Source organism: Aspergillus lentulus, assembly GCF_001445615.1.
Source record: "Aspergillus lentulus DNA, contig: Alt04, strain: IFM 54703, whole genome shotgun sequence".
NCBI classification, from domain to species: Eukaryota; Fungi; Ascomycota; class Eurotiomycetes; order Eurotiales; family Aspergillaceae; genus Aspergillus; species Aspergillus lentulus.
In genome coordinates, this window is record NW_028322122.1 from 1,856,428 (window position 1) to 1,884,123 (window position 27,696).

Here is a 27,696-nt window from a genome sequence, read left to right on the forward strand (position 1 = left end):
GCTTGCGAGCCGATATGATCTACTGGCAACAAGCTCAGCGCAACGAGCAGCCTCAATCTGAGCACAGCTATATACATGCATCAATCCTCGCGAAGACATCGTCACCTGGCACCTGATGCCAAGGAATTGATTCTCAAATGGCTCCTTGAACGGGAGAACTCGCCGACGACTTATACAAACCATCATGCGTCGGGTCCTGCAGAAGGTGAGTTTTTATCCATCTCACCCAGAAGCATTTCCCTAGGGGCCATTTTTCGCTGACGGATTCCTGTTTATCATTGACCAAGTGACTCGGACGAAGAGCCAGCAATGCCGCAGCAGTGGGCTTCCTATCACGCAGTCTGCATCAACTCCTTCGAGAAGTGCCCTGCGCGAAGGAAGCTCCTTTGCTCAACATTCCCCTCCTTTGAACCGTATCAGATGGCCACCCTATGCTGGAAGGCATCGTATTGGAAAAGGGACAATTACCGAAAAGGGAAGCAAAGGTGGATACGAACGCAAACCACGAAATAAGACCAAAGAAGACCGTTACGAGTACAAGGGCTCAACCTCGCGAATACAACGAAAGCAATCGCCGACAAAAGTGAAAAAGTCATCAAAGCAGGCTAGGAGACATACAATCAACGACAACTTCCATGCTTCCAATGTCCCACGAGATCGATTAACAGTATGCATTGTACTTCAGTAGTCAAGGGATCCATTGCTGACGGTTTGAACAGCTACATTCGCACCTAGATCTGGGTATTTTCAGAAGAGGGAAAACCTCGTCGCCAGTGAAAGCCGGCGAGCTTCGACATTTTCCCCATTTCTCGGGGATTCGCAAGCTGGTAAACCGAGGTCGAGTGCCTGAGAAGGGGTTTTCAGAGACAAGATTCTTGAGCAAGAAATTACGAAGCGATAGCGAGAGATACACAAGCCATCAGAGTCCGCACAACAAGAGGAAGGCTCGAGCAAATCCTGGGGATTCTCAGCTACTCATTTCGAGCTACTTCCCACTTGGCTCACTCGAGGATGAGGCTCGTATACAGGATTTCGAGATGGAGACAAGCGGTACCTCGTTGCATTCATCTCCGAACTTACAACAATACCCGGCAGACTGCAGCGTGCGCGACATAGCAGCGAAGAGGCATGCCGCTGTTGCCGTTCAATCTCCAGCTGATCAGCCTAAGCATTCCGGGGCATGCCATCCTGATGCTCAAGGGTGCGAACTCTCTCTGTCATCAATACCTACCAGTATTTCATGCAATGAACATGCCGCATTCTTGTCCGAAAGCTGGACAAAGTTTTACATGAGACAGCTTCTGCATTTTGATTTGGGCTCACAGGACAAGGGCAAAGATGAGTCTACCCATTCAGACAGAAACTACTGGAGCTTGGAGGACCTGAAGCTCCTGCTACAGGAGCGAGAGAAGTTTCGGCAACAAGAGACGTGGCCCAAAGTTGTATCAGAGATCTCACTCTCAGGCAGCAGACGCAACAGTCGCAGAGCAAGCTCTATCTATGAAGTGGAGGACGCTGATGAAAATCATTTAAAGCAACGGAAACAAATGGTGTTAGTGGAAGAGATGGGAAATAGTTTTGTTGAGGATAACTCAAGCCTAGATACGAAATTTATTTTTCCAGCACCTCTTGATAAGGGTCTCAACAACGAGCCAGATTTTCAGCACACATCTAATGCACCTCTAGCGAGATCCAGGAAGACGATACTGGCTAATATGAGCAGTGCTGGCCCGAAGGAAGACTTTGACTCTGGCTCCGATACATGGAAATGCCCCGAGCATCCTACCAAAGCCCAAGATGAGCGCTTCTCCTCCTCGGTATTCCAAGCCGGATCCTTTGAACAAGAGGCCGACCTCCAGCTCACTTCAGGAGCAGGAAGGGACAAAGTTAATGACAACATGGTCGTGTTCTTTGCTGAGGAAGCTCAACTTCAGGATGATATTGATGATTGCTTTGCCACGCAGGCGCTCAATGCGGCAGCACATGACGCGATCATGCATCCAGGAGAAGATACTTTGGAATGTGTGTGGGACTATGCAATGCGGATTCCTCTGAGTGCTGACAGTTCCGAAAACAACTCAGTCTCTCAAAACGCCCTTCAAAATCGTGTCCTGGTGGATAAAGCATCGCTACATTGTCCATGGGAGGCTGTAGCATATCCAACGCATGGTGTTCTATCCTCACATGGAAAGGAACAAGGGTTGCTTTGTATTCCCAGGAATTTCTGGCGGCAGAACAGGTTATATTGATTGTGGCTCGGTACCGGTTCACATCAGCTTGCTTGGGAGAAATAATCATTGGTACCGATTGGTAACTGCGCATCACCGCTGATTTCGATATATATATGTAATACTGAGCGTTATGATAGCATTTGAATTCTTTATGCTTCCGAATCTTGTTCCTTCTCTTTCTTCTTCTTTGCCTACTTGCAATTCTACTTCTCGGTGACGAGGATATTTCATTCAGGAGAAGGGCCCAAATTCTAACCGAAGGTGGTCGAGTGTAGGGTCCAACAAGCCTTCAGTAGGGTATGGGTACATGTATATATCCAATGTATACCGTCTATTCTGTCTAATCATCATGTATAGCCGTCATCTGTACATAAGCCTGCACACTATTCAATCTGCGAGGGATCCCTATGCGCCTCGGCCCACGACGCTTCGAGGGATTCCTTCACGTCTCTCTCCGCAGCCGCTTGTTCGGCTGTCGCTTCCTCCGTGCTCTCAATCGTCTTGACCCGTCGCACCAGGTCAGTGACATGCATATCAGCACTCCCGAGCCCTAGCCCCTCTAACGCTTTCTCGAGCAGGTACAGATACTCGGTGTTCTTCCCACTCTGGCCACGCCCGCGGCTAATCACCTCCGCGACATCCTGCGGCTCGCGGCGAGCCGGATCGCGCAGGAATTGCGGATTGCTAGGCTGCCCGATATACACCATGCAAGTGATTGGTGCGGCGTGCGCCTGCGATGGCGACTGCGTCTCCGGCACTGTCCCCGTCTCCGGGGCTCTGGAGACGGTGGATACGGAGACGGCAGATATGGGATGAAAGGGGGTGTAGTGGACGGTGTAGCCGTCTATTTCCCGTTCGTCGAGGTAGTCGTGGACTTCCTCGGCATGGGAGGCGGGGATGTGGTATGCTGCGCCCCAGACGCGAGCTGTTGAGGATTCAAGATGTCCGTGCTGGTCGGTCAGACGCTGAGGTGAGATGAGTCGTGAGGAAGCTTACCGGGTCGTCTAGGGTTTCCCAGAAACCCCGTTCGATGACTGTTACCACCCGACCTGGCGCTTCTGGGGTGCCGCGATGGTCGGTACTACGGTTGATCAGCTATATCTCGGCAATATATGCATTTTGGGACTGTGTACCTGGCCTAGTGAATGTCAGAGACAACTAGAGAACGAACGGGTGCATCTGGTGAAGTACAAACCTGCCAGAAGCGTCGGACATAGCCATCGATATAGCCTGGAACTCGCTGGTCTGTACCAGCATTAGAGACAGAGGCCAATGTATGGTTAGACAGATGATACACACCATAGTGTGGTGGTGGCTTCCAAATGAGACTCCTTTACGACGAGTCAGCCTTAATTGCAGTTGGATTGAACCGGCAGGAGCATGACTTACCCATAACCAAACACCCAAAGGTCACCGTCGGGAAAGTAGTTGCGCCATGTTCGGCCAGCTGGCGTACTTTGAGTCGTTTCTGGAGTGGTCATATCTGCTGAAGCCCCAGAGCAGCTCGAACCATGTCCAACACACTTCTATAGATGAAGCTCGGGAAAAGGATGGTATCAAGCCGATGACCCCTGCCTCCGATCACGCACGACACAGAAGATCTAGCGAGCGATTAAACTGTATTTAAGGCAATTTTTTTTTCAGATGATCTCAGTAACGTATCAAGTATTCCCAAGAAAAAAGAGGGTATGTTGGACTAAGATGTCGATAGAATGGCGACAGTTTAATGCCAGATAATACAAGACGCGCTCAGTGTTTGCAATGTTTGTCTCCTCAAGCTCTACAGTCTGTCAGAGTCGATAATCAACCAGAAAACCTCCAGATAGAACTGCTCTGGGAGCCACTACTACCGGTCTTTCCAGGGAGCGCTTTTGCATCACTCCGCGGCCCTTTTTGTGTAGATGGCTAGTGGTATGCCAGCCCCGAGTTGAATGGAAATCACATCCATGGCAGAAACCGATCCAGCCGCTCCCCGCCACATCGTTCATTGATTCAACATCATTCCTCAAGTCGCCGACATCCCTCAATCCGGAGTGGTTCTTCCTGCTAGCCATATTATCTCAAGGTACTCAGGAAGAAGTGACGGACTAACGCGGTCTATCTCGTAACTTTCTAAGTGGGCTGCCGAGACGCCGCGGCAAGCCTAAGCAATGGACTAATTATTGGCTTCTCCTGTCTTGTACACAGATTTATGAGGTTACAGACTGCTCTATCTCTTATACCAGGTAAGTTCAAAATGTTATTATAATTAAGTGGCTCTTTCTATGTTAAATTTTGGTTGATATTCTACCTTCCTGCTTACTATAACAAGTTTGAGCGTTGAACTGATAATATAGGTCAAAATCTGCTCGCTGAAGCGCTTTGTTGTCAGCAGCTTGCCAAATTTACCTGCTGTATAAGGTCATGTAGCTCAAAGTTGCTTTTCTAACCCAGAGCAATATATATCATTCTGATACGCCGACATCAGCAACATATCCTTATTTTCTTCCCATTGCTATCATCATTAAGGCTGGCCTTTTCGCCTTCTGCAAATGTCGTCTCCAGAAAGCCGGACCGGATTTTCCTTTGCAGGCAAAACGGTGGTCCTGACTGGGGCAACCTCTGGGCTCGGATTCGAGGCTGCCATCAAACTGCTCAATCTCGGTGTGGACTCCCTTGTTATTGGCAGTCGCAACCTGGAGCGAGGAGAAGCGACAAAAGCCGACCTGGAGCTGCGCACCAACAGACCAGGGGTAATCCATGTCTGGGAATTGGACATGAGCAGTTTTCAAAGCGTGAAGAATTTCGCAGCTCGCGTCAACGCAGAGATCGAGCGGCTGGACATTGTATTGCTCAATGCGGGATTGTGGAATCGAAGTTACACAGCGTCTCCTGATGGATGGGAGGAGACGTTGCAGGTCAACACACTGTCCACTTCGTTGCTGGCGATTCTGCTTCTTCCTAAACTCCGGAGTAGCTCGTCTCCTGGAAGACCCAGTCACTTGAGTGTGGTATCAAGCAAATTGTTTACCAGAGTAAAAGTGGACGGTCTCCGGGCTGAAGGCTCACTGCTGGAAGATCTCAATGACCCCCAGCGCTTTACTGGGCCCCAGCAATACCGGATCTCGAAGCTCCTGATGGAGTTTGTTCTCAAGACGGTGGCGCTACACGCGCGTGAGGAGAATGGTTCAGTCCCAGTGATCATCAACACTGTCAGTCCTGGGTTCTGTGCGTCTTCTCTGGGACGGCAGTACGACCGATTCTACGAGCGATGGATGATGTGGTTAGTATATAAGCTCTTTGCTCGCACGGCGGAACAGGGGAGCCGGTCTCTGGTCTGTGCAACTTATCAAGGAGTCGAGTCACATGGGAAGTGCTGGAGCAATGATGGTTATGTGGAGTAAGCATATGGCCAATCTTTGTCCATTTGTGCTATGCTAATAGATATACAGTGAATCGGCTGCTTTGACCACGAAGGAAGAGGGCAAACAATTTCAAGCCAAAGCGTTTGAGGAAATATTCCAAGTTCTTAGGCATTCAGCTCCAGAGGTTGAAGAATTGATCAAGAAATCGTGATGGAGGTGTCAATATATGGCCTGCAAATAGAGGATCCACCCTGATATCAGCAAAAGTTACATATAACTGGTGGGCTGTTACCGTCACCAGGACTGGTAGGGCTGAACGTCATCTTGCCGTATAAAGAGGAAAAACAACGCTTGGTGGTTTGTCATTTGCTACAGAATTACATTGGAAGCTCGGGAAGAATTTAGATAACATACTTTCAGAGGTCATCTTCTGGATCCCAATGATAAAATCCCGTAGATCTATTGATTTGCTTATATCTTGGCAATCAACGGACTCAAAGATTGCCCCACGGCACCGCTTTCGCTTTTGCTGTACGAGTACGACGAAAGAGCTAAAAGATGGCCCAAGTCGCACCTGAACTTACTCCGAACTCCTGAATCACCTTCCATCTATCTACTTCATCTTCCCCATTTATCTTCTCTATGAAGACGTGGATGTCTTGAATTCTCCCCGTCTTTTTTAATAGGAGCGCTCTCCTCCGTGTCCCTCACTGTTCCCGCCCTCTGTTACGCCAGGCTACCATGGCTTACAACAAGTCATACAACCCCGATGCGCTGCCAGCGTAAGTGATTGTGAATGATGAGGTGACTCTGTGTCTGACTGACCGAGGAGGGCAGGCATGCTGAACCGGAACAAGTACGAACAAACTGCCGTCAGACAGATGTCCCACCCCCGCGACTGACTACCAGCAGGTCGCCCAGTTGATCGGCTCGATGCAAGTATCCTCACAACCGCAGGCTCAACGACCTCCTCGAACATCGTCTCATGCTCCGCCCGGCGGCCACCCTCAGCGAGTTCCCGCCACGAACGCTCAGATCAACAAGCCCCTACCTGCGACTGGGCCGCCACCCGCAAACCATGCGCGTCCGCATCCCCTCCACCCCTCGCCTCCACCCCAAAACTACGGCTTCGGGCCCCCTCCTTCGCAGCCCGTACGCAATCGTCCTTCCCCAGTGTCGCGTCCACCTCAATCCCCCCATCCGCCTCCTCTGTCCGCGCCGCACGATGACCCGCAGCAGCTCTTCCCACTCTTCCGCGCGGCCAATGCCTCGCACTCGGGCGCTTTGACCGAGATGGAGCTCGGATCCGCCCTCGTAAACGGCGACTATACCTCTTTCCATCCCAAGACCGTCAAGATGATGATCCGCATGTTCGACAGGAACAGCAGCGGGACCATCTCGTTCGACGAGTTCGTAGCGCTATGGCGGTTTCTCGCTGCGTGGCGGGAGCTCTTTGACCGGTTTGACGAGGATCGCAGTGGGCGCATCAGTCTGCAGGAGTTTGAGAAAGCGCTGGTTGCGTTCGGGTATAGGCTCAGCCAGTCATTTGTCACGGTGCTCTTTACCACGTTTGAGAGCAAAAAACAACAAATAAACGGCGGGCATGGGCTGGCCAAGGATGGGATGAGCTTCGATCTGTTTGTGCAGGCGTGTATCAGTCTCAGACGGATGACGGACGTGTTCAAGCGGTATGACGAGGACCGGGACGGGTATATCACACTGAGCTTTGAGGAGTTTTTGACTGGTAAGTGGCTCTTCGAGGCAGTCTGGTCTGATTGATTGACTGACAGATGACCCGATGTCGTGTAGAGATCTTACAGTTACAGGACTAGAGAGGGATGGGTGGATTGTGCATTGTGTGTACATGATTATTCTGTGTTTTGAAAGTGTGTTTGACTTCTTGTACTTTTTATGCGTCTTTTTTCCCCCCTACATACATTATACCCCTGAATAAATCATTGAAGCCATAACACAGCTCGTCACAACCTCAATGGTTGTCTCACCGATGCTGTACTCCCGTGCCAAGGAATGCTTGATATTAGACAATGCATATGACGCTTGAGAAAAATAAAAAGAAAAGAGCTCGGAGGATAAAATATTCTAAATTGTTCTCTCAAATCACACCTTCACCTGCTTTAAAGGCTTCTGCCTAGTTCTATTGCGAAAAGCATCAATTGTTAACAGACATGTGAATAATATCCTAAATTCCATGTAGTATGGATATCCACATTCTTTCCACCAACAATTATTCTCTCACTGTTTGTATCATCAAACAGATCGTATTCGGACACGCGAGTGTGACTCAATGACCATCATGAAGGAGAAAATATCCTAGCATGTTATCGGCCTTCGCGTCGGAGTCGGAGTCGCATAAGGTCGTTAACGCCGACAGTCTACCTCTCTACACTAGCGGTTGGCTTCTTTTAAGGGTTCAAGGCTCGAGGCTCCAGGAACTTAAGATTGCGAGTGATTCTGGTTTTTTCTTTCTTCACCTTGATCTAAATCACTGAACTTGTCTTCAAGTGAAGTTATACCCATTGGCAGTCCGTCATTGTGTCGATTGACCATCAACTAAATCTTCTCTTCTGTATTTTCTTTTTAAGCTCGGCTTTACCCGAAACTTTTTGCAACTGACTCGTATTCTCTTGCTACTTCCCCGCTGCCAAGTCGAGGCGACTGGAGTAGATAATCGTCAGATTTCTTTTTCTCTACCCGTTCTATTCTGCTCAGATCATGACAGTAGACAGGGAGAAAGATCATGACTACGAGAACGATAACAACAGCAGTTTAACCATGTCGGACAAAATTTCTCGCTCTGGGGAGGACAGCTTGGAAAAGTCCGCCACTATGACGCCTCCGTCAATTGGGGATGATCAACTGCCTGTCAACAACTCAGATCATCCGTCCCATGAGAAATCTGACGGGAAAGATGTTGAGAAAGATGGCGCGCCGTTGGACCGGACGCACTCTCAGGCGCAGAAGTTGGGGAAGAAGAAGATTCTGATTATCATGCCTGCGCTCTGTGTATGCTTCCTCCATAGATATTGACATAGCACTGTACTGATGATTTCTAGTTGGTGTTGTTTCTGGCCGCTTTGGATATGGTACGAGCCTTTAACTCTTATTGATTATTCACAGACGAGACTGACTTGTCTAGACGATCGTCTCGACGGCCCTTCCAACCATGGCTGCCCAGTTTCACGCCTCGGAAAGTGGTTATTCATGGATGGCTTCCTCGTATCTGCTCGCCAATGCGGCCTGCATCACCCTCTGGGGCAAGATCAGTGACATCTGGGGCCGTAAGCCGATACTGCTTATGGCCAACGTTGTGTTCCTTGTCGGCAGTCTGATTTGCGCTCTTGCAACCAGCATGACCATGATGCTGATTGGACGAGCGATCCAGGGTGCAGGAGGTGGTGGTATCATTGTCTTGGCCAATATCTGTGTTACTGATTTGTTCAGCGTCCGGTAAGCTGAACCTCTTTCTTTGCTTTCGACTACTCAGTGCTGACTCTTCAAGGGAACGGCCGATGTACTATGGCCTTTTCGGTATGACGTGGGCCATCGCGGGTGCTCTAGGCCCCATTATCGGAGGCGCCTTTACGACTGCTGTGACCTGGAGGTGGTGTTTCTACCTGAACTGTACGTATTACTTCGTTTGCCTGTGGTGAAACCAAGCTGATTTGCTTCAGTACCCGTCGGTGGCGTCTCGTTGGCAATCCTGGTCTTCTTCCTCAAGCTCGAGTCCGGTGGCACGCCGCTGTTCGAAGGCCTCCGGTCTATCGATTGGTCCGGCACTGTCCTCATCATCGGAGGCACGCTCATGTTCCTCTTCGGGCTGGAGTTTGGCGGCGTCGACTACCCCTGGGCCTCGGCCACAGTCATCTGTCTGATCATCTTCGGCGTGGTGGTCTGGGTCCTAGCGATGCTCAACGAGTGGAAAGTCGCCAAGTATCCTCTGATCCCTGTGCGACTTTTCAAAAACTGGCACAACCGTCTCGTCCTCATCGTCTGCTTCTGCCATGCCTTCGTCTTCATCGCCGGCTCCTACTACCTCCCGCTCTACTTCCAGACCGTGCTGCAGGCCTCCCCGATCCTCAGCGGCGTCTACGTCCTACCCCTGGTTCTCAGCCTGTCCGTCGTCTCCGCAGGCACAGGCATCATCATCAAAAAGACAGGCCGCTACCGCGAGCTGATCGTCGGCGGCCTGGGCCTCATGACCCTTGGCTTCGGCCTTCTCATCGACCTCAAATACTACGCCTCCTGGCCCCGCATCATCATGTACCAAATCATCGCTGGCGTAGGTGTCGGCCCTCTCTTCCAGGCCCCCCTCGTCGCCTTCCAGGCCAACATCCACCGTTCCGACATGGCAACCGCCACCGCAACCTTCGCCTTTCTCCGCCAGGCCTCCTCCGCCATTGCCGTCGTCCTGGGCACAGTCGTCTACCAGAACGTCCTCGCGCGCCAACTGCCCGCCATCGAGGCCGTCACAAGCCCCGAAACGGCAGCCACAATCGCCGGCTCCTTCGCCGGCTCCACCAGCTCGCTCGTCAAAACTCTCCCCGAGTCTGCCCGCATCGTCGTCCTCAAGGCCTTCACGCACAGCCTGAGCAGGCTGTGGATCTTTTACACGGCTGTCGGCGGCTTCGGCTTCGTCATCAGTCTCTTCATCCGGCCCGTCGAGCTGAGCAAGGCGCACACCTTTACGAAAACCGGTTTGGCGGAGCAGGAGCGCGCCCGGAAGGAGATCCTTGCAGAGCAGAAGGCAGAGGCGGCCGCCAAGCGGACAGATCCGTCGCCAAAGGCGGAGGTATAACCCGCCCCCATAGCTCTCTTCATTGTTTCTTTCTCGCATGTGTAGACTTAGATTTAATGTACATAGTCGGTAATTAGGATTGTGTGTGGGATACTTTGATTTGCGTTGCATGATTGGTGCGTACATAGTGCTTTTGCATTACACTCTCCAAAAGTCAGGCGCCCTTAAAGCGTACCTTCATACATACTCATTCTCTGCTTTTCAGTAGGACGGCTATGATTACTAGCTGTAAAAGTCTGAGGCGAGTGCTACGTACTGAAGAGATTCACAGAGGAGCCTCGCAGCTCAAACAATTCTTTTACCTAATTAGTACAAGCAAATACGAATCACATTCCCAAGTTCTTCCAGAAAACGCACTGGAGCCGTATCAACAGCAAGAGCACCAGAAAAAAAGGAAAGGGGTATAAGCTACCAACAAATCCAAACTGACAAATGAGAGGTGACAGCCAAAAAATGAACGATGAGCCCGTGAAGCCATCGCAATATTCAAGAAAGTAGAGAAAAGAAGCCCCAACGCCCTAAAATGCCTTAGGTGAAACACGATTTTAAGACAAATCAAATTGCAAGTCCAGTCCAATGAGCAATCATGTCTTAGATTTCTTCGCTGTTCCCTCGATGCTAGGACCGCTGTCGGGACTTTTGCGCTTCTTCTCCTGTTCATCTTCGCGCGTGAACCCTGGACCGGTCTGAACAGCTGGAGTGGGAAAGGTCAGAGGACTAGGCAGCATGTTCGTATCGGGACCGGACCTGCCGAACCCCCATTCCGGGAAGAAACTCGACGGCGATGGAAGAAGAGCATCAGACACGAATCGACTGGGTAGAGCAGAGATCGGCGTCTCAATGTTGTTATTGCTGTTGTACGCGTTGCTGTTCTGGCTTGCGGTTCCCGGCGGCGGTGGCCGAGCGAAGGGATTTGGGGGCCCTGTGGCGCCTGCGCTCAGGATTGCACCGGCAGATGGCGATGGTGGAGGGAGAACAACGCCGGAGTGATTGGTATCGGGATTAGCCTTAGCAGGAGTCACGGTCTTGTTTCCGGTGGACGCCGAAGAATCTGCTGTAGCGCTCCCCCGGTCAGAATTCTCGCTTGGTATCTGCACCTTGAGCTGTGGCCGCTTCGAGGGCAGTTGACCACTATTCGTCCGTGGCGGTGGCTTAATATCAGGAGCTGACCGAGACCGCGTCGCGTCGGTTGCGGTCCTAGGTGGGGGTGGGGGCGCAACAGATTGAGCGGGTGGCTTGATTTCTTTCAAGTCATTCTGTTTTGATTCTGCCTTGACGTCTGTACTCTCGGTGCGTGGAGACTCGCATGTAGGCGGGCCAAGTCCGAAGTGACGGGCCAGAACGGAGCCGCGATCATCGATCGGCGTGAAGATACTGCGCGATTTCGAGGACAACGATCGCTGGTGCGGGGGAGAGGGACTTGTTTCCACCTTCAAAGGACCAACCATCTGATCTGCCGAGGAAGCATCGGGTAAGGACACCGGCCGAGGTGGTTGCGACTGTTCTGTCGGAAACGCCGGGGGCATCGAGTTTCTCCCTTGTTCGGGCAAGAAAGGCTGCGCGACCTGTGGCATTGACGCATGAGGCGCTTGCGAGAGTCCCATCGCAGGTGTCTGCTGAGCAAGCGGATGTGGATGCTGGGAGAGATGCTGCGGGGGTTGATGGTGCGGCGGGACTGGTTGAGGCATGGTATGTGGAGGAATAGCGTGCGGCGGTAGTGGCGGTTGCGGTCCATAGTGTGCGAATTGGGGTGGCCGCGGTTGTTGGGCCATGTTGGGGTTTGCATTGGGATGATACATCGAGGGATTGGGAATATATGCGAACCCATTCTGTGGAGGAGGCGGTGGAGTTCCATGATGTTGCTGCGGGCCGAGATTCGAACTCACGCGTCGAAGATGGTTTCTTGAGGATGGCCTCGAAGCGCCTTGAGGTTGCGGAGTGCCATGTCGCGGGTCAAAGGGTATTCCATTAGAAATGGGCGGGGAGGCAGACGGTGCGTGATTGACGTGCTGAAAACCGGGATGGCTAGGGATGTGAGCGGGAACGACAGCAGGTGGGTTCTGGGTTGTAGGTTGCATCTCTTCCGGAGCAGGAGTGGTTTCATCCTCGTCATCATCATCGTCCCTTTTCCCATTGAAGTCCTCAGGGCCTTTATGTTCGTGCGGCGGGCCGTACTGATATTCATGTCAACGTACTTGAAATAATGCGGATAATGGATGGAACGCACGTATTGATATCGACCCAATGTCTCTCGCATATCACATGATGAGAATTCATAGAGCTTCTTGTTGTGACCAAAAATGATGACCGCGACATCTACCGAACATAATACCGCGAGTTCATGCGCCTTCTTGAAAAGACCGCCCTTTCGTTTCAAAAAGGTACTAGAAGCAGTTGACAATGTGAGTCAGTGTCGCATTCAAGACCCTACTGGGTGATGGATGCAGGACGACTTACACTGATCGGTTGCGATCATCCTTGATCGCCTTGATCTCGATCTTTCTTCGACCCATGGGTGATGCTTATGTGATAAGCAGTAAACAAGGAAGACCACGCGTCAGACAGTTACAGAGGTTGTTGAAACACACAGCAGGACAACCAGAGGACGATGTGGAGATGAGTTTGTTCGTAATAAATGGCGCGGCGCGAGTTGAAACTCAAGAAGCGCCGCTTGAAGGGGGGATAGATAGATAGCGGAGCGCGATGGGTAAGGATAAAAGCCTGTGCTGCGGGCGCTAGATTGCAGTCTCTCCCAGCTGCTTTTGGTCTCCTATTTTCTTATTCCTACTGATCGTAGAATACTATCGTTTGCAGACGGCCTTCTCCACATCAGATGGGATGAGATGGCAAAAAAATAACGAACGGAAGGATCAGGGGAGTTAAAGAGCGCTAGAGGGAATATGATGGATGATGCCCTTACGGAGGGGAGGGATAAACCCGCGGGCGCGACGACAATCAGGGCGTTTGACCCGTCGGGAAGAACACACAACACAATTTGGCGACAAGGATAAGAAGCCTCTAGACTCCTCGGGCCACCGAGTGAGAAGAAAAGTCAATCAGGGGAGGAATAAAAATGGTAAGATGAATGGATGCGAAAGCTCGATGAAGATAGGATGGAACGACAAGAGTCGATGGACAGCGACACGCGGGTGATGCAGAAGATTCTAAAGATAGAATAGAATTGATGGAAGGGAAAAAAGTGGGATGGTGACTTTTATGGCATCGTTCCGAGTTCTCCATATGTGTGGCTGGTGCTGGCACATGATTCGTCCATAGCTCGCTATAGACAGCCGCCGTTGCCGACCCTTAGGCGCCGACTATTTTTAGCCAGTTCGAGTCGATATCTTATAAACCGTGCTTTCTTGTGAATCGCTACTGGCACAGTCAATATAAGACGTTGAATCACACTGAGATAGCATCCCAGTAGATATTGCACGTATTTTCATATCATCAGCATCATTGAGTAGGTGGCCTGGTCAGGCTGGCAGCCACACGAGCCTGGACCTGCACAGCCACATCCGGACCAGAGCTCCAAGCTTCGATAATCAAATATGGTCAGTGCCGTGCTCAAGCGTCATTGATTCGATATTGATTGGTTCTTTGGGCTCATCGTTGATGCTTTTCATGAATCATTAGCTATGGTTGATGGGCCATTATAGATCGACTGTGTCTGCTTACCGTGGTTAACAGATTAGGGCTGTGAAGCAGTATATGGAAGCTACATATATTCCACAGCATGGACCCTTGAACGTGTTTCCCTGATAGAATAATATCCCATTGACAATTGTGCAGATTGTGGATCGTTTATCAGTGCGCTAAATCTTGATATCATCTCCTGATGAATAAATATGAGATCCTTGGAAGTTCCTCGCAACCTGTCCAGGGCTATTCCCAAGAGTTCGACAATTGCAATGCGTAACTGTCGGGTCAGAGTTGTAAATCAATAACTCAAGCAGTGCCCAAATTTCCTGCAAGTCTCCATCCAGATATTGATCATACTAAGCTGCAAGCTGGTCACTTGACATGCAGGCGTACAGACGTACAGGTTTGGTTCCATTCTAGTCTGTTATGCTTATTTATGCGTGCTGCGATCAACCGGCCTTGATCATGGACGACGAGGGTTGGGCATATCACAGCCAGACCAGGCGTAATTTGCATTGCATAGCTGCCAGATGCGCCTATACCCTTCTGATTTGTCGCTCGTCACAATTTGAGCTGCGGAAACTGGGGGTTGATAAAGAGAGGTTATCCTACCAACAACCTGAGCTAGCAATCGGCTCCGTCCTTCATGGCTTATGCTCTCGGTGAAGACGGGTCGAAATGTCGGCTTCCTGTCTGTAATAGGCAAATATGGGGGAGAGGTAATACTTGACTGTACTCTGATGACTTTAGGAGTTTATAGAAGAAGGATCAGACGCATGCTACATTATTTCTATCAAGGCAAGATAGCTCGGTGCTCCGTATTTCTTTGATTATTGTGACAGGGACTTCACCGCTCATTGTCCATATATGATGAATAGCAACAAGCAGAAAAGCTAGGAGCCTGAGAGGTATATGTCCAAGGACCTTTAGATCCATCCAATAATTCAGTCCTCTAGCAATCCAAACTTAAGTATTTGAGTCACGCTAAACTGCGCAAAACCAGTTTGATCTTTGTAACAGCTTCAAAATGGATGGTACTGACCTTTCCTAATTAGGTGTAGTGTGTTTTATAGTTGATTTTATAGTTATGGGGATTAAGTCTGGACTTTCTAGGTACAGAGTAGACTAGATAGATATATTCACACAAAATGCTCTTAGCGGTCCACAGGACACTATGACAGACTTTATCAATAAAGATATGCCCAATTCCATTTGTAAAGACAATTGCTCATTCTTTTTGATGCCGTATTGTTGTTTACTCGATGGGCGTCAACTATAGCTGAATCGTCTCCCCGCTGTACCTATCTAGTCAGGGCCACTGAACCATGGCATGGCACCTTTTTGGGCGTAAGTAATTGAATTTCAGCCCCTGAAACGGGCAACACAGTATAGCTAAGGCAGATCCTCATCATCACCAACTCTTTATTTCACTTCCTAGTTTTCTACCTTCATCGTTCCTCCTTTCTTCTCATTTTCTGTGTTTTGGGGTCTTTTTCTGTGTGCTTCCTCATTCCCCATGGTCTCTCCTTTCTGTCTTGTCTAACTCTTTCCACTTGTCCCACCCACGATCTTCATGTGGTTGTCCACTCTCGTTATACCAGATCCAATCAATCCACTTTCATACATACATCACATAGTATTCGCTACACGCTAGGTAGACGTGCTGCCCCATTCAGGGCTGCAGTTGTGCCAGTTGATCCCTTGGACACCTGGACGTCGGCCTAGTTGTCTGTCCGTCTGCTGTGTGGCATCCAGCTTTGGCAATCGTTAGACTCAATTATTGACTGCCTTATAACTGTTTCTTCTTTCCTTCTTCCCGCCTGGCCCTGCCTGATTCCTTGGTGATCTCCTGTCTATTCTGTAGTCTTATTTTTCTTTTCTTTTCTTTTTTTCCCCCCCCTGCTCTATCCCGCCAGTTTGACCCTTGCATTTTCGCACGGTGCATTGCGAAAATCGCAGAAATTGGTCTGTCAATCCCTTGATCTGTTTGCTATCTATACCCATCGGTTTGATCCGCATTTTCGGGACGCGACTTTTGTACTCCGCCCCTGAGTATTTTTCCTGATTAGCCAAGCAACATAGCAGCGGCTTTCTATCCAGTGGAGCCGACATCCGTGGAAGAAAGATGCCCTTTTTCACTCGTGTCTTTCGGAGCAAGGACTCCAATGCTGCAAAGAAATCAACCAAGAACCCCGTTGTCGAAAACACGGGTCCCGCAAAGCCCACATGGACCGACGCGTGGCAGCGAACGGAAGTCGCTCCTGAAGAAGTTCAGGAGCTCCTCCGTGGATGCACTCAAGAATTGAAGGCTCGAGGTATGTCTGATTGTTTTGCTATCATGGATTTCCAGTATCGGATTGTCAATTACTGGCGCCCACTCCACTGTCAAATCTTGAGACATCCACATTCTTCAGATCGCTGATCCTTGCTTCGTTTTGTCCCGTTTGACAGCTCTCCAAACACCGTTTCTACTATTACCGTTCCGCCCGACCACCGAGTCCTCCGATGCACGTTATTTCATCCGTAACTACTTTAATAAGTCTGTCGAGAAGGGCGCGCCTTGGAGTGGAGATGTATTGTCGCAAGAGCTCCGACTTACTGACCCGACGGTGAGCCCATAGCAACAAATCGCCCACATGTCGGAGCATAACATGGCTGACCGGTTCGATGGACAATCATAGGTCCTCTGCAGTGTCTTGAAATGGTGCTGGAGCAGACTCCCCGGAGGAGTTGTCACCTGGGACGCGTATGAACTCTTCAAAGTTGGCGAACAAGGTATGGGCTTGCACTACATAACGGCCGGCGGCAGGTTGCACAAGGCTGATCGGATCGCAGATTCTCAACTCGCCCGCGACGCGTTCTCAACGTTCATACCAATCAGTGTCGACTCGGATGCTCGAACCAAGATCATTTTTGACTTTTTCGACCTGCTAGCTGCCGTTGCAGCGCACGGCAAGTCCAACGGTCTCGGAGGCCGGAAGCTCTCGAGGTATGCTGGGTGGTGGGCCTTTGAGCATTCGGATACGGGCAATGGCTTTGAAGCTGCCTACAAAAACTGGGCCGCGTATGTTTTCTTCCAATCGAATCTATCAGGACTGAAATAGAAGGGACTGACCATTTGTTTCAGCGCTGCTGATGCCACGAGCCATTTGTTCTTCGCCTATCTCCGCTCGATATCTCCCGACTCTCCCCGTGGTATAAGCGGTATCTCGACCTTGCCCATCGCTCTCCAATCCCTGGTCCAAGCAACGGAGTACCCCCCTGAAACGCCGACCCTTCTGCAGGTCTCGACCACAAAAGTCGTCATGATCGTTGATACCGTCTCACCGACTCCGTTCGCCCTGTTGCGACGTGCGAAGAACTTCGAATACCGGGACAGTGACCGGCATTTGCAGGAGTTCGCCAGCTTTGACGATCCCGTCAAGGCCCTTACCGACGAGTGTTTGCGTGTCTTGAAATGCATCTCGTCAACGAATCAGTCCAGTACCTCCGACCCGACGACATCGGTGCCAGAAGCGTCCTGGTCGCGGTTTGAGGATCTGGGATTTTCCGCCGCCGACTTGGACAACGATGCGGATGCGACTTCGTTAGCAAGGAACGAGTTTGCGGGCGGTCTTCGGTCCGCTCCTCATTCCGTTGCGGGGGATTTTGGTCGCCCTACGACTCCATCTTGGGCAGATTTCATGTCCTCTGGCTTCAATGACGGCAACGGCTTCAAGCCTCAAGTTGCTCCTTTGCTCCTTCCGCCCGACAAGGTCCTGCCTCCAATTGCTACGGTGCGAGGTCAAAGCTCTCAGTCTCACAAGCGTACTTTGGACTCAGAGCTTCCGGCCGAACCCGCCGAGCTTGCCAGCATCACCACACTGGATCTGGACGACTCTTTCTGGTGGGTCTGGATCAGCAGTTTGGCAGTAGAGGAGCCTGCTTCGCGGAAGGCCGTATTTGGTAGGTGCGCATTGATCGAAACGATCATCAAGGACACAAAGTGGTTAGTTCTTGAGGAGCAGGTTAAAGGCGCTGCGCCGGAGCCTGAACCAGGTGCGTACATTGTCGAGAAAAAGAGGTTTTTTACCTTCTCAACTCGCAAGGGAAAGATCGGTCGGCGCAAGTCGTCGGCCAAGAAAGTGTCTGCCGTTGAAGAGTCTTATAAGCGCGCCAACAATCTCGCTCCTCACAGTAAGTCTAGCATTGCACCTGATCAGCATGCTCGCATTCAGGCTGCTGCTGCGGCTTTGCAGAAGAAGCATCGGGAACAGGAGGAGGAGGCTGTTAACAGATCGAAGGCTAGCGTGCCGAAGGACTCGCGGTACTCGAAGGCAAACTCCATTATGTCTTTGCAACCGGGAATCATGAGTGAGGCTTCGCAAGCGATGAAGTGGGCCAGCAATTATGACAAGAATGCCTATCGCGCCGCCTACCTCAAGGACACCCGGGCCGGGACAGGCACACTGGCCGAGGAAAATGGGGCGGCCGTGAACGACAAGATGCCAGAGCCGCCAGCTTCTCCGGCACTGAGTTCGTCAACCCGCCAGGCGCCACCTCCGGTGCCCAAGGACAGCGTGCCAAGCTCTCCCACACCGGTTGCGCATCAGCAAAGGGGCAGTGTGGACGGAAGTGCCACCACCAGACAGGACAGTATCAGTGCTGCTGCTGAACCTTTGCCCAAGCAGTCAACTGACACGGCAGATGATTCGAGAGCCAGACTGAAGAAGAAGCCCGGTAACACGGGCTTCAAGAGTATGTTCGGGACCAAGAAGAAGGACGTGGAGTCGAAACCGCCAATGAAACCTACTGGGGCTCAGCCGTCCGCTGTTGCTGCTGCTCGTGCGGCTTTGGAAGGCAAGGCCAAGGAATCCCAGGAGACAGTTCGCCCCAATGGCGCCTCGACTTTGAGGAAACCCGTTCCAGCTCCGGCGGCGGCTCCCTCCGCTGCTCCGGCGAAAGTCGCAAGCCCACCGGCAGACGTGGAGAAACCAGTCCCTGAGCCGCAGACCGTCACTGCCGACGAACAGCATGATGGCCCCCCCAAGACCCGTCGTGATGCTGAATATGATGCACTTTCCCGCGTAGACACCAATGAGCGAACGGCGGCCGATCGCGAATTCTCTCGATTTGATCAGGGCCCTTTGGTGGATCAGCCAGCATTCGCTCCTGAGGATTCTCCTATCTCTGAGACATTCCCTGGCAAGTCCGCGCCTGCTGCCGCTGTTGACGAAACCCCCGACAGGACCGGAGTTTCCGAACGCGCAACGAGCCCTACGGCAGCCCCGGCCACTTCATCCTATGACCGCTGGGCACAGATTCGCAAAAATGCCGCGGAAAGGGCCGCTAAGCTTGAGCAGTCCGGTTCCTACCGATATAGCCAAGATGAAGGTAACACGAGCGAAGAAGAGAGTAAGTGGAGCCGGTTCCCTTGAACTGGCAATAACAATGCTGACTCTGACCAGGCTTCGAGTCTCGTGCTGCTCGTATCAAGGCGAGAGTGGCCGAATTGACTGGAAATATGCAGGCCGCAAGCTAAAAGACGTCTAATTTCGGCTTGGCCTCTCCCATTCAAGACCATTCCACTTCCATAAGTCCTTCGTTGCTTTACTTTTGCCTCATTGCCTGGTCCAGTGCCCGGCTGCCTTCGATCGGTAGACTTTATACGCCCGATGTTTTTGATACTCCTTCCATGGCTAGGTCTCATCTTTGACAGCGAAAGGACAACAAAATCACGCCATTATGCCGCTTGTTTTCTCGCCAGTTTGCATTCGACATTGTTGTAATATTCTGGTCGATTCCTCTATCTTCTTTCGATGACCGGATGTGATTCTATTTTTCTATCTCCTGTCGCTTCAATTCGTGATTTCACTTGATTCCCCTCTTGTTGTATGTTTTCTGCGTGTTCTTGTTCCATATACCTTGGCAGACTTTGTGAATCCAAACAATTCTGCTTCTCGTCTATTGACGCACTCCTTCTGACACTCGGCCCAATGTGACCCTGAACTATGGTATACTCGGGCCAACGAGATCATTCGCACCCCAATACCCTCAGAATCTCCCTAGCCACGCCGGCCGCACTGGCCGGATTCTGCCCTGTAATCAGCGGCGAGTGCAACCCGGCCGTCGTAGATACAACCACCTTCTCCGTCCCAGCTCGGTCCGCCTTGACATATCCTCCCCCAGATACCCGCTCCAGCTCTGTCTCCAATTGAAACGGCATAGCAGCCGCCATCCCCGCCGCGTCCTCCTCCTCCCTCGAGAACCCCGTCACCCGCGCTCCAGCAAGCAAAGGTGCCCCCGACGGCGCGGTCGCATTCAGCAGCGCCGCAGGCCCATGGCTGACCGCCGCGATGGGCTTCCCCGCCGCTGCGACATTCTGTATCAGGGCAAGCGAGGCCGCGTCCCTTACGAGGTCAAACATCGCTACACAATCACCATGCACCATCAACATCATGCAACGTAACCTCAGGTGTAGATCGTAGACATACCCCCGCGCCCACCAACATAGAAGACCGCATCGAAATCCCCCGCTCCCGCCCGGGCAACCATCTCCCTAATCTTATACGTGTGCGTCCAGGCCTCCCAGTGCCGCGCTAGAGCGGTCATGTCGGTTGTATCGGATTCTGGTCTAGCCGAGGCAGAGGCTGAGGCTGGATCGAGGGGTGCTTCGCCGCCTTGGGGGGAGGCCATGGTGAGGGCGACTTTGGGTTCGAGGATGGAGTAGGGGTGCGCGAGTTCGGACTGGATGGTCCGATTATTTCATTGTGAGTGGTTGAATGTTTGGGAGGAAGTGGACGTAACGTACCAGGTGCCAGCCTGTTTGTTGGCGGGTGGCGGGGATTAAGCCCTGCGAGGTGAGGATTATGAGGACGTGGGGCATTTTCAAGGCTGCTCAATTGATGGATGATACTGTTTGTGGTCGGAGTGTATAGATATGCTGTCTGTTTGGGAGATGTATGCTGACTGACTGACTGGCTTGATTTGACTATATCAGTATATCGTCATCTCCTACGTCAGTCAATTGCTACTTAGTCTGGAGACAGGTGAAAGCTTATGTTGAAGATTATGTATTATCATTAGTTCACTATATACCAATCATTGGCACGGATGGTCGCCGGCAGATCTAAGAAAGGATATATCCAGAATGTATATACAGTCGACGATCTGGGTATCAACGGATATGAATAAGGGGAGCCAAACGATGCAAGACAAGAAATTGAGCAGGAAACGAGACTCGCTGATCGTACATCGTCAGGGGAATATATGGAGATTCAGTTAAGCACTCAGAGCTGTCAGCGAGCATAACGAAGTCGTCGAGTAGCTTCGGCCGCTACAAGTGCACACAAGGCACCCACAAACAGGCAGATGGATATAGCATTAGGACCCTCTTTATCTCGGCGTATCCATTGCGAGTCCTGCGCAGAGTCGTCCCGTTTCGTACTGCCGGGTTCGAGGAGGCTGAAGACGATCCAACTGATGAATGTGCCGACAAATTGCGGTAGCGTAGTGTATACATTCAACACGCCGAGGTAGATACCAGCCAGTTCGCCAGTGGAAGGAATATTTGCGTCATCATCGGAATCACTGTCGCTATCCGTATCATGGTGATTGAGTCGCAGGACGTCCATCTCCGTGTCCGTGTCATGAATGCCGGAACGGATAGTAGAAGAAGTAATCATTGTCACGCCAGAAGAGCGCGCTGCAGCTGCAGGTCCCATCGCCAGCTTGTTGATTTCCACTCCCATGAATGCAAAAGGAGCCCAGCTGCTGATCGCCCACGGAATACCACATAGGGCGACGAGGCATGTTGCAAATGCGCGAGACTGGGCCAGAGGTGCAAAAATCATGGTCGCAGCGAACATCACATGAGATATCAGCCATGATGTCTGCAGGTCTGGTCGTACCGCAGTGATCTTCTTAAGAAGTGCAGCTATACCAGGTGGTGGGCGCGGTGTGAATCTGGACCGTTTGCTGTCCGGAGGTTGCACACAGAACGGTAGAAGCACAGAGCTGATGAAAGTGATGGAAGAGAAAACCACCAGAGACAGACTGCCGACCCGTCCAATTTCGCCGAGAAAGTCGCTTGACTGAGGAGCGTCTTTCGGGACTTCGTACCGGAAGTAGGTCTCACCGACCCACGTAGTACTATAGAAAAGGAAGGGGAACCAGCCTAAAGCGAGTCAGCAACAACTTCTAAATCTTCTCGAAAGATGCTATACCAATCCACGCCCAAAACTGCGCCCAACAGATTGCCTGGATCCGAGGAGGAAGGTCCATTGTCGTCTTGAAAAGCTGAGAAATGACTTGGACCGCTCCCGCTTTTCCATCGGAGTCCCTGGATAATCAAAATTAGTACTAATATAGACAAGCTGATTCCGATTATGGTCACCTGGCAGTAATCAGTATCCTCTCCTCCACTGAATAACAGGTGACGGAAACAGCCCCAATCAGCGAGAGTGCAGCAATGACTGTCATCTGTTTAAACTGCGTATCACCGATAATGGCACCGAAGAGGCTGACCGTATCGATTGAACCAATAACATAACTAATCAGCTGACCAATTGCGGACATTCTGGTAGCTGAACGTTGTTAGCTTTTGGCCTCGTGGACAGAGGTAGGATCATACCCCATGCTGAACCAGCTTGTTGCAATGGAATCGGCAATGTGTCGACGATCAAGCTGCGACAACAAGCTTGGACTGAAGGATGTCAGCGTAGTCCAGATGAATGCGTCAATATGCTCACCGATATTAATCGCAAAGTCGACTGCATAGATACTGAGGACGGCAAGGGCTATGGTGACATTTTTTGACTGATTGAAGTGAGCACTGAGTCGCAACAGATGCCAAAACCCGGCCCAAATAGAATAGACACACCTTCTCTGCATCTTTCACAAATAGGCTGACAATTTCTGTCGTCCATCCCAGCACTAGCAAACACAATGCCACAATAGCCGAGCCAACGACCATAAATGGCCTGCGCCTTCCCCATTTCGAGCGTGAACGATCCGCAATGACACCGATCAAAGGCTGAATGATCAACCCAGACAAGGGGCCAGCAATCCACACAAGTGAAGTCCGTGACTTTGTAAGACCCAGCTGGAGCAGGTACGGCGTGCAATCTATCTCGAGGACGGGAATGGGTCAAATCGCAAGAAGCGGTGGCTCCGGTGGAAGGAAAGGCTTACAGGTCATTTCAATGCCCCATGTAAATCTGCAACAGGAAAATAATCAGTAATCTGGTTGTTGAGCAAGATCAAAAACATCGGCAGTGGTAAACGAAAGTACATACTGTAACCCCAACAAGCTGAATGTCAACAGTGCCATTCGCATCGACTCCGACTTTCCCTTGATGGAGGGAGAACCCACCCATCTTGCAGCCTGTGGCATCCTTACGATGCCTGCATCCACTTAAATGAATCCAACAGTATCCTCAGTTTGCCATGCACAGGAGTGATATTTGTAGTCTCGTGCTGTTGGTCAAGCCGAGTCGCAACAACCTGGTCGCAATGAACCCGCAATCGCAAATAAAGAAACGATCCTCGTACGTAGGTAATTTCTAGGAGCGGAGCGTCACGAATAGCGAATCAATTCTTAATCTGTGGTCGAATGTGTAGTATGCTCTTCGCACTGTCCAAATCGATAAAATGACCGGAGTTGGAATTGTTGATTACTAGCTTCGTAGGGTCCCGGATGCGACGAAATTGTATGTTGGTCAATGGAAGCCGAGAAGCCGATTTTTCCCACGAATCACATCAAAGTAGGATAGGAAGGATTCGATGCGGAAATCAAGAAAGGAAAGAAATCAGGGGAAATAGGAAGAAGATCCTGAAGGATTTGAGGTGAGGCCGAATGCCAAAGATGCGCAGCGCTCAACTGCCAGAAAAGTGCAAATCAACGCATGCGGGCCCCCGGGCCGTACATGCACTGCGGTTTAGGTCTAATCCGCATCGGTTGGCACTCTTAATTTCCTGTGACCCACCAGCCATGAGGTAGTTGTTATTAATAGCCAGAGAAAGAATGATGATGGCCGTTCTTTAGGATCCAGTTTATCTAGAGTTGGCTTGACAATCCCAGCTACCTGGGCGAGGCATGTGTCTAGGGACCATCTACAAATTTCCCAGATATGTGCACCGCCCCCTAATTTCCGGTAAGACAACAAGATGTGTTGAAACATAGGGATTGACTCGAAGATTTTACCTTAAGCTTACATTACTCACAAAGCCGAGAATGGCTATCCTTTTGGCTATATGATTACCCTCATTCTTGATAAAGGCTAAGATGAATGGTAGGCTGCCTAACGAGGCGCGACCTCGAGGCCGTTATATGTACCTAAGGCAGCGTAGTGAATACACCTGACGCTCATCAGTATAAAGACGACATCCTTCCAATCAGGCGATACGGCTTGCATGTTACATACCCACACATCTGTTATACCGGCGTCATGGTCCGATCTTGTTCATAAGCTTCTTCATTTCTAATAACATATCAAAGCATATCCGGCTGATCAAGCACTAAAGAAAAACCTGCCATAACGGCCCAGACATCATGAAATCAACGAAATTCGTACATTAATGCTTTTTCTTATTTCATAGTCATGCAATATCCCATCCCTCTACAAACGGTTGGGGGTAGTGCTGGTCATGGGCCACTGGTAACCAGCAGCATCACTGAACTTGTAGCCGAACGAAGCAGTGAAGTCATCAAGAACAGCGGGTCCTCGGGAGCCTTTCGACAGGATTAGTAATGATATCAATCACCAGAGTACATTATGGCACATACCGTAGGGGTATTCCATGGGGATGATCTCCTTATTGTCGTCAAGGTAGTGCAGGAGAGGCGTGAAAATCTTCCAGCTTGCGTCGAGTTCATCGTCACGCACAAAGTTAGAGTGGTCACCCTTCAGAGCGTCCAGGATGAGCGATTCGTAGGCTTCGGGAATCTTCAAGTCAGAGAAACGGCGGCGATAGGTGAGATCCAGCTCAGTCATGACGGTCTGCATGGACAAGCCAGGCAACTTGGAGTTCATCTTGATGTACACCGACTCGTTGGGCTGCACTCGGATAACCAACTCGTTACGAGGGATATCCTTGAAAATACCAGATGTGACATCGCGGAATTGAATACGGATTTCGGTCTTCTGCTCATTCAGGGCTGTGTGAAAGGTAAGTATCGCGACTCTAGCGGTCTGAAAAGTAAACCATGCTTACCCTTTCCAGCCTTCAGAATGAAGGGAACACCATCCCACCTCTCGTTCTTGATGTATGCAACCATAGCGCAGAATGTCGGGCACCGGGAATCCTTAGGGACAGTGTCGTCCTCCTTGTACGCGGGCTTGCTTCCATCCAGAGACTTCCCATATTGGCCGATGATGACGTTCTTGGGTTCGATGGGATCCATGGCACGCAAGACACGAACCTGGGATGAATTAGTTTCGCTCGTCGCTCTCTGGTCAAATAGCTGAGTGGCCTACCTTCTCGTCACGGATATCTTCAGAGGAGAAGGAGATGGGACGCTCCATGGCCAGCAATGTCAGGACCTGCAGCAAGTCTGAAGAGACGAACATCAGCACCGCTCATTCACGCAAGTAGATGGCAGAAGCATACGGTTTTGCATGACATCACGGATAATACCGAATTCATCGAAATAACCACCACGACCCTCTGTACCAAAAGGCTCCTTAAATGTGATCTGCGGCAGGAGCGAATCTGTCAGCAAGTTGCACTCAATTCGGAGTATCTCAAGCATCCCATACCTGTACATTGTCGATGTGGTGACGGTTCCAGGTGGCGTTGAAGAATTCGTTGCCGAAGCGCATGATCAGGATGTTCTTGACCATCTCCTTACCCAGATAGTGGTCAATCCGGAAGATCTCCTCTTCCTTCCAGTTGGGGTCAAGGGCTTTCTGGAGGTCACGCGAGCTCTGAAGATCTTTACCGAAGGGCTTCTCAACCTGTATATGACGAAAACATGCGCATCAGTTGTTGCTCTCCTTTTCAGATTGACTTGGAAACTCACGATGATCCGAGCAATGCCGTTCTTGGGATAGCAGTTCCTCTTGAGTTGCTCTGACACAGTGGTGAAGACGCTGGGAGGCAGCGCCATATAGAAGACTCTGTTTTGCTCCTTGTGGCCCTTCTCAACCTCCTCGAGGTGCTTTCTCAGGTTAATGAAAGAATCGTCCTGGTCATATTGACCGGGGATGTAGGTGCAGAGACTGCAGAAGCTGTCCAGCTGCTCCTCGATTTCTTTGGTGGGAACCTTAATGTATGATCGCACGCGCTTCAGGAATTCTTCGTGGTCCATCTTTGTCCGCGCATATCCGACGATCTTGATATCCTTGGGAAGGAACTTGTTGCGGAACTGTGCATACGGTCAATATAGGAGTTTAGACCCTCGTCAATAGAGGTGGAACGTACGAGTCCGAAAAGAGCAGGGAACTATTGAGATGTTAGCTTAAAAAGCTGTCTAGAGTAGATATCCGTGGGACAACGAACAGTCTTCTTCTTAGCAAGATCTCCCGAGGCACCTAGTACTACGATGACGGTGTCATCTTTAAGTTCGAGTGTGCTGAGCGCATAATCCATGTTAGCAACCGATTTGGACTGATGTTATTCGAGGCGAGAAATAATTATCTAGGTCGATCAGGGTTCGGTGTGTGACTTGATGGACACAGGGGGGAAAGAGACAAAATGAGTGTGAAAATCGATGGAGAGCGACAAAAAGGCAATAATGGACAAATAGTCAACTCCGTAAGTTGCAGCAGGAGCGTGACTGAACCGAATTGAGCCAAAAGACAAAGGGAAAAATAAGGTGCTGGTCGAAGGTAGCTGACAGGTTGCACGTCGGTGACCAGTACGGAGCAGTCGCAAGCGGTGGTAGGGACTGAGGTAACGGGAGTGTTTCCGCCGTTGGAGGGGGAGGGGTGTGATGTCAGAGAGGCAGAACTATGGGAGAGACGTACCCAGCATTCTGCTGTTCGTCCGATCGGGCTATTGTGCTGGACATTTTTTCGCACGAAATGTTTGAGACTGACGCTTCGATCTCTGGGACAGAGGTGATCTTAGGAGTGAAATAAGAGACGAGAAGAGAGAGAAAGAATGAAGAGGGATTGTTGGAAAAATACCCAACAGTTCCGGCGGAGCAGGTACTTTTTATTTAACACGGAGGGCTCTCAAGCTGACTGCTGTAGTAATGCAAGGTGGGTTTTGGTGGGGCTGGCTTGGATTCTTCCACTACGTCGATGCTGCCGCGCGACCCCGTGTACATTATGGGAGGTGGTATTGGGGATAGTCGAATGGGATTACAGGGAGGAGCTTTAATATATGATTACTGATTATTATTAGATAGCCTAATTGTTATGCTACAGCGCCTAGCATAGGCCAGATCATGCTCTGGTGTAGGCATACAGGGCAGCCCATCGATAGATAGAAACGAATGTCATCACTTTCACTATTACATCCTCCGTGGCAAACTTCTTTTCCCTTCTTTATATCATCAGGGCTCGTGGATGTTATCTCCTTACGAATTCGATCATATAATCGAACTTCTAGTTTTATCCCGGTTAATTAAGAAAGACATACGGAGTACATATGGGACTTTCTAACGCAGTCAGCTCCACTGTGACCCAACGGATGATTTTCATTTAAAGATACGGACTGATTTGATGCTGACTTGCTG

At 50.6% G+C, this 27,696-nt stretch overlaps 9 protein-coding genes across 9 annotated transcripts; 4 read left to right on the forward strand and 5 right to left on the reverse strand.

Annotated features, from left to right (window-relative positions):
* Positions 1-75: 75 nt before the first annotated feature.
* On the forward strand, positions 76-2,249 carry ALT_1899 (uncharacterized protein; the record flags this gene model as incomplete). Its single annotated transcript, XM_089599228.1, has 3 exons — positions 76-205; positions 288-667; positions 720-2,249. The coding sequence occupies 3 exons, from the start codon at positions 76-78 to the stop codon at positions 2,247-2,249; spliced, it is 2,040 nt and encodes a 679-aa protein (XP_089456374.1).
* A 365-nt stretch (positions 2,250-2,614) lies between these two features.
* Positions 2,615-3,712, reverse strand: ALT_1900 (gamma-glutamylcyclotransferase; the record flags this gene model as incomplete). Its single annotated transcript, XM_089599229.1, has 5 exons — positions 2,615-3,181; positions 3,228-3,312; positions 3,365-3,369; positions 3,427-3,562; positions 3,621-3,712. The coding sequence occupies 5 exons, from the start codon at positions 3,710-3,712 to the stop codon at positions 2,615-2,617; spliced, it is 885 nt and encodes a 294-aa protein (XP_089456375.1).
* Positions 3,713-4,762: 1,050 nt separating this feature from the next.
* Positions 4,763-5,786, forward strand: ALT_1901 (putative short-chain dehydrogenase/reductase family protein; the record flags this gene model as incomplete). Its single annotated transcript, XM_033559741.1, has 2 exons — positions 4,763-5,610; positions 5,663-5,786. The coding sequence occupies 2 exons, from the start codon at positions 4,763-4,765 to the stop codon at positions 5,784-5,786; spliced, it is 972 nt and encodes a 323-aa protein (XP_033415632.1).
* Positions 5,787-6,316: 530 nt separating this feature from the next.
* On the forward strand, positions 6,317-10,391 carry ALT_1902 (putative transporter C3H1.06c; the record flags this gene model as incomplete). The annotated part of the gene is made up of 8 exons (XM_033559739.2): positions 6,317-6,357; positions 6,413-6,431; positions 6,488-7,319; positions 8,316-8,599; positions 8,650-8,679; positions 8,733-9,043; positions 9,096-9,217; positions 9,268-10,391. 8 exons carry the CDS (start codon positions 6,317-6,319, stop codon positions 10,389-10,391), a joined length of 2,763 nt encoding a protein of 920 aa, XP_033415630.2.
* A 584-nt stretch (positions 10,392-10,975) lies between these two features.
* rlmA (SRF-type transcription factor RlmA) lies at positions 10,976-12,904 on the reverse strand (the record flags this gene model as incomplete). The annotated part of the gene is made up of 3 exons (XM_033559738.1): positions 10,976-12,565; positions 12,619-12,775; positions 12,849-12,904. The coding sequence occupies 3 exons, from the start codon at positions 12,902-12,904 to the stop codon at positions 10,976-10,978; spliced, it is 1,803 nt and encodes a 600-aa protein (XP_033415629.1).
* Positions 12,905-16,158: 3,254 nt separating this feature from the next.
* Positions 16,159-19,554, forward strand: ALT_1904 (DUF1708 domain-containing protein; the record flags this gene model as incomplete). The annotated part of the gene is made up of 6 exons (XM_033559737.2): positions 16,159-16,348; positions 16,485-16,642; positions 16,715-16,808; positions 16,869-17,097; positions 17,161-19,427; positions 19,481-19,554. 6 exons carry the CDS (start codon positions 16,159-16,161, stop codon positions 19,552-19,554), a joined length of 3,012 nt encoding a protein of 1,003 aa, XP_033415628.2.
* A 492-nt stretch (positions 19,555-20,046) lies between these two features.
* Positions 20,047-20,898, reverse strand: ALT_1905 (ThiJ/PfpI family protein; the record flags this gene model as incomplete). The annotated part of the gene is made up of 3 exons (XM_033559736.1): positions 20,047-20,441; positions 20,507-20,759; positions 20,824-20,898. 3 exons carry the CDS (start codon positions 20,896-20,898, stop codon positions 20,047-20,049), a joined length of 723 nt encoding a protein of 240 aa, XP_033415627.1.
* A 412-nt stretch (positions 20,899-21,310) lies between these two features.
* ALT_1906 (putative sucrose transporter) lies at positions 21,311-23,389 on the reverse strand (the record flags this gene model as incomplete). The annotated part of the gene is made up of 6 exons (XM_089599230.1): positions 21,311-22,188; positions 22,238-22,353; positions 22,408-22,590; positions 22,645-22,829; positions 22,894-23,142; positions 23,309-23,389. The coding sequence occupies 6 exons, from the start codon at positions 23,387-23,389 to the stop codon at positions 21,311-21,313; spliced, it is 1,692 nt and encodes a 563-aa protein (XP_089456376.1).
* Positions 23,390-24,631: 1,242 nt separating this feature from the next.
* ALT_1907 (glucose-6-phosphate dehydrogenase) lies at positions 24,632-26,603 on the reverse strand (the record flags this gene model as incomplete). Its single annotated transcript, XM_033559734.2, has 9 exons — positions 24,632-24,744; positions 24,799-25,170; positions 25,227-25,434; positions 25,490-25,566; positions 25,623-25,707; positions 25,772-25,969; positions 26,035-26,379; positions 26,436-26,456; positions 26,514-26,603. The coding sequence occupies 9 exons, from the start codon at positions 26,601-26,603 to the stop codon at positions 24,632-24,634; spliced, it is 1,509 nt and encodes a 502-aa protein (XP_033415625.2).
* Positions 26,604-27,696: the final 1,093 nt, after the last annotated feature.